General features: G+C 42.0%; 1 protein-coding gene across 1 annotated transcript in view; it reads right to left on the bottom strand.

The window, feature by feature from the left end:
- Positions 1-10,000, bottom strand: part of LOC143142018 (plakophilin-4-like) — a 43,872-nt gene that overhangs the window by 33,279 nt on the left and 593 nt on the right. Inside the window, exon 2 of the mRNA XM_076302707.1 lies at positions 2,575-2,687. Within this exon, the coding sequence (XP_076158822.1) occupies positions 2,575-2,687 (113 nt within the window). The remainder of the gene's footprint in view (positions 1-2,574; positions 2,688-10,000) is intronic.

Here is a 10,000-nt window from a genome sequence, read left to right as displayed (position 1 = left end):
GAAAAAAGAACAAAAGAAGAGAAAGAGGACAGGGTGGCACAAGAGGAGGACAGAGGCGCGGACAAAGAGAGGGAGAGTAAGGAGAGGAGGGAAGAGAAGAGAGAAATGGTGAATTCAACAATAAACACTTGACTTCCTTGCGTCAACAGTGTTTCATTTTCCTGCTCTCCAAATGTTAAGAATATTAAATGAGACACAATAATGCTTTGCACACAATCATGTTTGCCATTCGGCTAAATGTAATTAATTTGGTATCTGCTCGTTTAAGTTCAGGTTAAGAGAACAGAAAGAGAGAGATTAAAAAAGGGAAAATAGAAGCATGATCCAAAACAGGTTATTGAAGTCAACACAGAGTGACTGAGAGGGTCCCAGAACAACAAACATGTGGCTCAGTCCAGGTAACACCTGACACCTGGCACCTGACGAAAAGGGAAAAAAAACGACATGCCATCGTTCCAAGGTAAACGCAACCCCTGACCACTGACTATAAACCAGGAAGAGACTAGCCTCTCTGTCCTCTTAGCCTATGACCTCTCCTTCCCAGGGTAGTATGTTGAGATGCAAGCCAATGGCAAGACAGCATCCTCTACAGCCTGCTCTGGGAGAGAGGATAGCCATATGGAGGATATCTAACATGGGGTATGGCAGAAGTACATGGATAGAGTCCTTGGCAGTCACCGCAGAGAGACACATGCTAAGAGTCTAATGAAAATGGATGTGTGTATAGTTTTGGTGTGTGTGTGTGTGTGTGTGTGTGTGTGTGTGTGTGTGTGTGTGTGTGTGTGTGTGTGTGTGTGTGTGTGTGTGTGTGTGTGTGTGTGTGTGTTGGGGGGGGGCATAGGGGAGAGGGGGTGTTTAGTGTGTGTGTATGTCAGTGAGTGACTGTCTGTGCACATTAGAATATGCAAAACAGCCCTTAAGGGTTGAAACTGAGAACAAAAACAATATCAATACTGCTGAGGCGAAGAGTAGAGCATGCTTGATTGTGTGGAAAGAGAAAGAGAGAGAGAGGCAGAAAAAACCGAGAGAGAGACAGACAGAGAGTGATAGATAGAAAGAAAAGGCGAGATAGGGAAAGAGAGAGAAAGAGAGAGAGAGAAATCAAAAGAAAAAGAGAGATGGCCACCAGGAGGTTTGCAAGCAGCTGAGGACTCAGTGGGAGGCGGGAGTCAGTCCAACTGAAGGTCAGGGGTCGCGTTCTGACAGGACGCCACGGACACTAAAAGAGGCTGACAAGCCCGCTATCCCCACACCTGATCAAACGCCACCAGCCCTGCCTCAGACACCAGGGCATGATGTAACAAGGCAGCTGAGAACACGCGCACGCACATGAACATAGGCACACACACGCACACACACACACACACACACACACACATTTCTTACTCACAGTGCAAAATCTATCTACGCACACATACACACACAAATGCAGTATGTACTCTAAATAATCAAAATAATGCACATATGCATATATGCTTCAAATGGCCATGCATGTAAGCACAGACTCCACATAACACATGGTGCAACCACAAACAATTAGCACAATTTGCACAAATGCCCTTTCTCTGTGCCCCTTTTCAACACAATCTGCACTACCAACACTCAGCACACATGCAAAAACACAAAGGTACTTACAAGTGCTCCAAATACACCAATACGCATCTCGAAATCCTCCCGGTTACCTCAGAGAGGCAGGTCTGACTGCCTCTCCCGTGCTTGTGAATGTGTGTGAGTGTGTGTGTGTGTGTCAGTGTGTGTGTGTGCAAGTGTGCCTTTCCCCTGACAGCTAACAGAGGGGAGAAGAGAGACTAATTCTGCCAGATGGAGGCTGGCCCAGCATGCTGGGGGTACTGCAGCAGACCAAGGCTCGGGACAAGCACACCCATAACATCTTGTGATCGGCCATTATGCCAAGCAGGAATGGGCGCATGGAGTCCAACCCAGCCCGCAGCTACAGAATCTGCTCCCTGTCTAGCTTAGCCAAGCTAAGCCTAACCTAGCACAGCACATCACAACACAGCACAGCACAGAACTGCCTAGACCTGGCAGCCAGACAACAGGGTGAGACAATGCCACTGTTGTACTTGTGTGGGAGTGCTACAGAGTGTGTGTGTGTGTGAGTGTATGTGTGTGTGTGTGTGTGTGTATGTGTGTGTGTGTGTGTGTGTGTGTGTGTGTGTGTGTGTGTGTGTGTATGGGTCTGTGTCTGTGTGTGTGGTAGTGATACAACCAAGCTTGTTTTGGCACCTCACTCAAAGCACACAAGTCTCCAAAAAGTTGTGCAATGTGTCTAAATGTTGGGGATGCTGATGGTTTCAGTTATGATGATGTACTGTGTTGTGGGAAATGGCAATAATAAATGCCAGGGCTGACACTCTAAAGGGACAGCCCCCCTGCAACAACTTGGGGTTAAGTGCCTTGCTCATGGGCACAGTGGTGTTACCACCTGGGACTGAACTCACAACCTTCTGATGTTCCTCAGGCCAGATCACCAACCACTTAATCCCTATCAGAGAAAACAGAGGTTCATGGGAACTGTAGTTATCATATGAATTCAGTACACTTATGCAATACCTGATGCTAGCAGCTCCAGGTGATTCCGCTCCAAGCCTGCATCGCTCAAGCTGATTGGCCACAATTTGACGCTCCGCCTCCAACTCCCGGGTCAGCCTCTCAAACTGCAGCTCCTACGGGAAAGTGAAGAGGACAACACATCAAAGTTTAAACAATGGATCCCAAAACACCATCTCAACAAGTGTTTTTGTTTTCTCAAATTCACTTTCATTTTACATTAGAGTCATGTTAATAAAACATCTTTGAAAGGATAAGTAAATAATTTACAGACTTTTGAGTTAAGTCTCAAATACAGAACAGATACTTCAGGCACCACCTGGGTCAAATGAATTAGTAACAGGATCAGACTTGGTACCCAGCAATAGAAACCATTCTTTCTTATTTCATGTTATATGTCCTTATTTCAGTTTAATTCAGTAATAAATAAAATAAAATAAAATAATGTAATGAATAATCATATATGTTTCCATATGCATAATGTCACTGGATAATCAGTCAGCCAGGGCTTGATTCATAAACCCTTGTTGTGAGTCTGTGTGGTTTTAGACTTTAGACTGTCTGCTAAATACCAGTCAACATTAACATTACCAGTCCTCCTTGTAATACCAATGTAACTGCAATACAGTGCCCCCAAAGTGAAAATTATAGCAACAGGAAACTAATATAAAACACAGTAAAATGGAACAAGAAACATGTACTATAAAGGGGTAAGAAACGTTGCTTTATTCACCTGATGAGTCACCTAATTAAAGGAGATGAGCCATTTAATCATAGCAATTTAACATCCAACTTGTGTTCATAAATCATGTTTGGGAAGGTACAAATGCAATTCATAAGTTCCTTTTTTCTGAAGGGAACAATTTTCCAAACAACCCATATTTATTTGCTTCCAAATAGGTTAAATATCCACAAAACTGCAGTTCATGTTCACTGAAGTTTCTTTTTTGTTTATATGTTTGTTGTGTTTGTTATGTTTGTGCTGCAACAACTGCTAGCCGCAAACAGTGGCAGACGTTTGCTTTGCAGTGCCACAAATTGCAGGCTCTACTCTAATCTTTGTGGACGTATTTACACAAACCAAGGCACACAGCATTGTGGTGAAATCCCTGCCTGCATACATTAAATCCCTCATAACAAAACAAAAAAACCCATCATGAGTGAGATTGAGTGCGAGAGAGAAGGGAGGAAGAGCAAGAGCGAGCACGAGCGAGCGCAAGCTCTGACGAACAACTGGGGGGACAGCGTGACAGAGGGAAAGTAGGCCATGGCCAGGATAAACACTTAATGCCACTGCATCTCACACAAGTTGAAAAGTTCCTCTGTGGGGGTCAAAAAGACAGATTGTTTTCTTTCTTTTTTGATGCAGAATGAAAAGAGGAACATTGTGTAGAACAGAGCGACTGCAGTCTTCAACACAGCAGAGTTAGGGCTGGATTACTGGGCTGGATGTGGATGCATATGCTATGCGAATTCCAGTTCACCCAGAATAAAGACTGATTATATTTGTCCAATTGGTGTGATTTTTTTCATAATTATGGCCAGTAGTACAATTAACTGATGTGAATAGATATTAGATGACATATGTGTATCCATCAATGAGGCCTATGTATGTATGTATGTGTTGGGCAATGGAAATAGATTAGAAATATTTAATCTAATCACAGTGCAATTACTAGCTATTGTGGTGTAACCAATAATAAAAATCACCAGGGTGATGACAAAAGCACTGCAAAATCTGAATTCCACCCTACAGAGGTAAATCATTTTTAAAAATCCCATTTGAGTAAACAAGTGTGCTCATCCGTCCATAAAGCGTTTAAAGACAGAGCAGTATGGATAATGAATAAGTAGGCTACTTCTGAGCTTTGTACAATAACACACAGTCTTCATTGTTGATGATCCTGTCCAAACAGGGTGAATTTCACTGTACAAATCCATTATAATTACAGTTATTTATAGTAAACAATAAACTATGGTGTTCATGCTACAGTATATGCATCTAAACAGACAACCATCAGTTGCTGGAAAAATATCTTTAGCTAAATTACCAAGAGATTAACTGTAATACAAGCAAACCCTTGTAAAAATAAATAATGTATTTAATGGTCCATAATTTACAAAGTATAGCCCATACAAAGGTTTATTGTGTTCCCATTTAAGATGGGTCTCATCTTCACGTTTTCACCAAAAGCCCTCACAGAGAGCAAGGAATGCATGTGCACATACATGTCAATGCATGCCAATGTGTGTGTGTGTGTGTGTGTGTGTGTGTGTGTGTGTGTGTGTGTGTGTGTGTGTGTGTGTGTGTGTGTGTTTGGCAGAGCACAGAGGTCAAAACAATGGACACAGTGTCAAGTCTGCCCTTGCTTGTGGACATCTCTCTGGAGTGGCTGTGATGGCCAGTGGTCGTGTGCACTGGTGTGTGAGTAATACCAGTCATCCCCATGATGACCACGGCCTGCTGTTTCTGATTGCACTTCACAATACAATTCACAATTCACAATGACTCTCTGTCAGTCTCTCTCTCTCTCTCTCTCTCTCTCTCTCTCTCTCAAATTCAAATTCAAATTCAAAGTGCTTTATTAGCATGGCTGTATTAGCATATACTGTATGCTACAGTAATATGGGTTTAAGCAGAAATGTGAATACAGAATGAAAAGTAGTGCAAATAAAAATGGTGCGTACCACTTCGTTCATACTAAGGGCTTCCATACACAATAGGCTGGATTATGCTGTAAAATAATTTGTACCAGATTGTGTTAATTTATCTTTTATAGCATAGAGGGCCCTGTGGCCTTTTTTAGTGCATTCACTGCCATGCTGAAACTTCCTGATGCAGTAATAACTAGACCAAGGTAAGTATAGCCTACTCCATAGTAATCTCTCTCTCTCTCTCTCTCTCTCTCTCTCTCTCTCTCTCTCTCTCTCTCTCTCTCTCTGTACACTAAGACAAAAAGTATGGGAACACCTGCCATTACACCCAATGGAACGTCAATGACACCCCATTCTAAATGCATTGGTATTCATATGGAGTTGGTCCCCCCTTTGCAGCAGTAAGTAAATCTTGGAGGGGATTTCCACAAGAATTCTTTGCCCATTCATTCAGAAGAGTATCTGTAAGGTCAGGCATTGATGTTAGACAAGAAGCCCTGCCTCGCAATGTCTATTTTAGTTCATCCCAAAGGTGTTTGATGATGTAGAGAACCGTACTCTCTGCAACCCAGTCATGTTTCATACCAAAATCACTCGTACATGTCTTTATGAACCTTGCTTTGTGCACTCTGGCATGCTGCTGGAGAGATAACGTCATATTGGTTATTTTTCAGGGGTTAGGTTTGAGTTAGTGAAGGAACATCTTAATGTTCCAGTATATACCAAGACATTTTGAACAATTATATGCTTCCAACCTTTTGGGAACATTTAGGGAAATCCCTTTTGTGGTTCCAGCATGACTGTATCCCAGTGCACAAAGCACGGTCTATAAAGACATTGTTGGGAGTTGAAGGCTCATAAAGAACAAGTTTCTCTATGCCATTAAACACCTTTGTGGAGAACTACTGTAGATCCAACATGAGTGCCTGACCTCACAAATACTCTTCTGAATGAATGGGCAAAGAATTCCAGACACTCTAAAATCTTGTGGAAATCCTTTCCAAATGAATGGAGGCTGATAAAGATGTTATAAATGGGGGAACTCCATATTAGTGTATTCATTATGCACCCTCACATATACAAACACAATACATTCATACAAATGCAAACACCTACACACACACACACACACACACACACACACACACACACACACACACACACACACACAGCCCTGTCAATCAGTTTGCATGTGTCAGTCTGACACGACCAAAAACAGAGAAACAAAGATACGTTACTGAGATCCGCTTACAAACTCCCAGCTGTCCTGTACCCTGTCTGGGAATGATACAAAATAACAGTAGCTTTGTTGCCTCATGTCTTTTGATCTCATACTACACAGTTCAGCAGCGTATTCTACAGCCTACACCAAGAGCCTCCGAGGCTACACCAAATACAAAAATAGTAAACAAATGCTTTGTGGACTGATTACAGGACTTTGAAAAGGAATCAATGATTGTATTACGTCATTTGCTGTGTTATTCTCAGGTGAACTTCAAACCAAAAACGTACACATTTGTGAGAACAGTGATTTTTAAAAACTATATTTTGTTAAGTGGTTTTAACAAACATGTGATAGGAATTTAGGATAAGCAGGTTTAACAAACAAAGGATATTTTCTCAAATATTTACTATTGTTTTCTCACCTGTTGTGAGATGGCAGATGGTCCTATGGCAACTGCTGACTGGACGTCAACAGAACCAATGATTGGGAGCAGTTGCTTTGAAAAGGGCCCACTTAACCTCTAAAATAGACAAGTTGCCCTGATACGTAAGAGTGGCACTTAAGACATCACACCAGTAAGTCAGATATCGCTGATGTTTAGCGGCTCATTCTGCAGTCTGCTCGCAATCTCAGCCACACAACTTAACCTCAGTGTGTCATTAATGTCTTCTACACTTAGGAATCAATGATCATCGATGTGAAAACCGTTGTAGTAATTCAGCAGTAGTTCAGACTAAAAATAAAAATGATAGTCATATTTCAGTTGGCAGTTCAGTTTTATCTAACCTTAGAACCCTTATTTAAAACTATTCTGACACTCTATTCATCCCACTTGCTCCTAGATGGCAGACCAATCATAATTGAGAGGATAAGGCCATTGGCTGAGCCAGCAAACTCCAACTTTGCTAAACTACATCCTGATGTCTTTTGTTTTCCCTTAAGTAGCTTATCATAAATAATGTCATCTTTGTTTTGCCTTCAGGTTAGCCCAATCATAAACCCTGTGCCTCTGCTTATTGATCACTCTTTGTTTGTGTTAGATGCCAGACAGAAATGGATGGAGGCGGGCAATATGGCTGCAGTCATTCAAAGTGCTTGCATCAGCCTAGTGCTTCTGTTCAGGAAAAGACAAAATGCCAGACTGAGATTGCCCCACTTGCTGTTAGCTATTAATCTTAATTTCACTTTTGATAAATGTCTGCCAAATACCATAGCCATAACCATAAAATGTACTCCAATGAAGTCTAAATCTAAATGTAAATGAAGTTTGAATATCCTATTCCTCACAGCAAAGAGTGCTTACTTGTTTGGGTTAAAGTAAGTTAAGGCTAGGGTTGGGGATTGAGCTATTGTCAGTTTAAGGTTAGGCGTACTTTACAGTTAATTCAGATAGTTCAAAGTTAAAGCTAGTAAAAAGGATGTTTTTGTATGTACTGTACAGGAGTACCTACAACTGACCATTCAAACAAATAGTGGGTGCTACATATTTGTGGTGGTTAGTGAGGTTCCCCTTTCACTGTAAAAAACTTTAGAGTGCTATACTGTATAAATGCAATATGTTAAAGTGTCATAGAGTCTTGTATGAAAAGGCCTACAGGCATCAATCCTGTTTGAGCAGTCTGCTGTTCATGATTGAGGGTAGAGTAAGACCAAATGAGATCCGCCAGTGTGTGTGTGTGTGTGTGTGTGTGTGTGTGTGTGTGCGCGCGCGTGTGGTCGGTTCATTGTGAGCAGACTGGCTGGGTACGACCCAGAGGGACGTCAGCCTGGCGGGCTTTACTCTCTAATCCCCCCCCCCCCCCCCCCCCCCCACCACTGCTCCACTGTGGGTCAGAATCTCCTCTGACTTGCAGATTAAAATAAGAGTTCCAGGAAGCCGCCATCTTGAAAGCCGGGGCAGGCTGGCCAGGAATCCTGCCTCACTGGTGTCCCACTGGGTGGATTTGGAGTGATTTTGTGACCTTGTGCACTTCTGTGTCTCATCCCTTCAGAGCCTGATGTGCTACAGGTTCCCAACTATACTGCACTCAGTATTTAAAGTTAATATTCTTCAGAAAGGGCACCCAAAGACTCACACAAAACTCAAACAATTTGAACTGAATTTTAACAGACACACAGGGTGGCCATCTTTGGCATCGGCATGGGTGTGGAAGATCAAGGGTTAAACCCATGTTGTTAATGACAATAAAGCCCCAGTAGAAAATATCTGTAGCATTGTAACCATGCACTTTTCTAACTCTCTCTCTCTCTCTCTCTCTCTCTCTCTCTCTCTCTCTCTCTCTCTCTCTCTCTCTCTCTCTCTCTCTCTCTCTCTCTCTCTCTCTCTCTCTCTCTCTCACACACACACACATTTTTATGTGTATTTCATTTTCTATCTTTTTGCTACCTAAACATCTTGCCAGAGAAGCTATATTTATCACTGATGCATTATCTGCAGTATCAACACAATTTCAACAGTTAACATATGACTCTTATTTTGAAGACATCCTTGGACAAAGGTGCATAAAGGTAAAGCCGATTAGATAAAAGAATATTCCTTTTCTATCTCCTTGTCCTCCATGCAAGAATATAAATGCTATTTCACCATGCCAACATTACTGTATGTTTCTAATAGCAACCACTCCAAACTAGAACCACATCTACAGTACGTAAATAAACATTACATATGCCTTCAATAGACCGCTTCAATGTTTTTAAACATCCAGAGCCTAGGTTAGGTACACACGCAGCATAGACCGGCATGTTGAGTTGTCAAGGTATGCACTGTCATTGTTACCCAAGGACTGTGAACCGTATCTTAAAAAATGAGTCTTAGCTAAGGGCGATTGTCTGCCTGATCATGAGCTGATGAAAGAATGGGTACATGACGTTAGTCAGTGGCCAGAGATTCATTGGCCCGCCATATACAGCTATCTGGTTGACAAGCCCAGTGTGTGCACACACAATTCAGTGGGATGGAAAGCTTTCTGACCTTGGACCGTGAAGGGGTGAATAGGTCTCAGTGTCAACATGCTTTACCGTATTATATCTAGACCACCGAGAGGCTATCCTGATTCCAGATTCTGTTGGTTTTTCATTCTCATTTAACAAATTCTCTGTTTCACTGATAAAACACCCTGAGGGCATCCAAGGTTCAGTGAGAAAGCACTCTCACCATTTTCAGTGCAAATACTTTACATTTCCTAATTAGGCCTTTCATTGAACCCCGCGGTCGAGCCAACGGGTCAAACCAGCTGATTCATCCATATGTGATACAGAGACTCTCTGAATTTGAAACAGTGTCCTTCAAACAAGGTTCATTCCCCAGCCACTAAAGCATATACCTTATGTATCTAAAAAATGGTCTCTTTAGCATTAGCTCATAATCGAGACTGAGCTAATGCTAGCAAAACAATATATTTTATGACAAATTGCATTTGAATTTGCAGTGGTAAGGGGGAAGGTAGGGATGGCGATTAAGTGGGTAATGCGGGGTGAAATTGTGTCTCAACATTTAAAATATTGTCAAGAAGCATACGTTGCAAGCGTACCTCTCAAATTTATGATGCA

This window comes from Alosa pseudoharengus, unplaced genomic scaffold, assembly GCF_046254945.1.
Source record: "Alosa pseudoharengus isolate Yale_2024_CS ecotype anadromous, Long Island Sound unplaced genomic scaffold, YU_APseudo_1.1 YU_APseudo_1.1_scf_24, whole genome shotgun sequence".
NCBI lineage: Eukaryota > Metazoa > Chordata > Actinopteri > Clupeiformes > Clupeidae > Alosa > Alosa pseudoharengus.
Note: the sequence above shows the minus strand (reverse complement) of the source record. Positions and strands in the feature narration are given on the sequence as shown.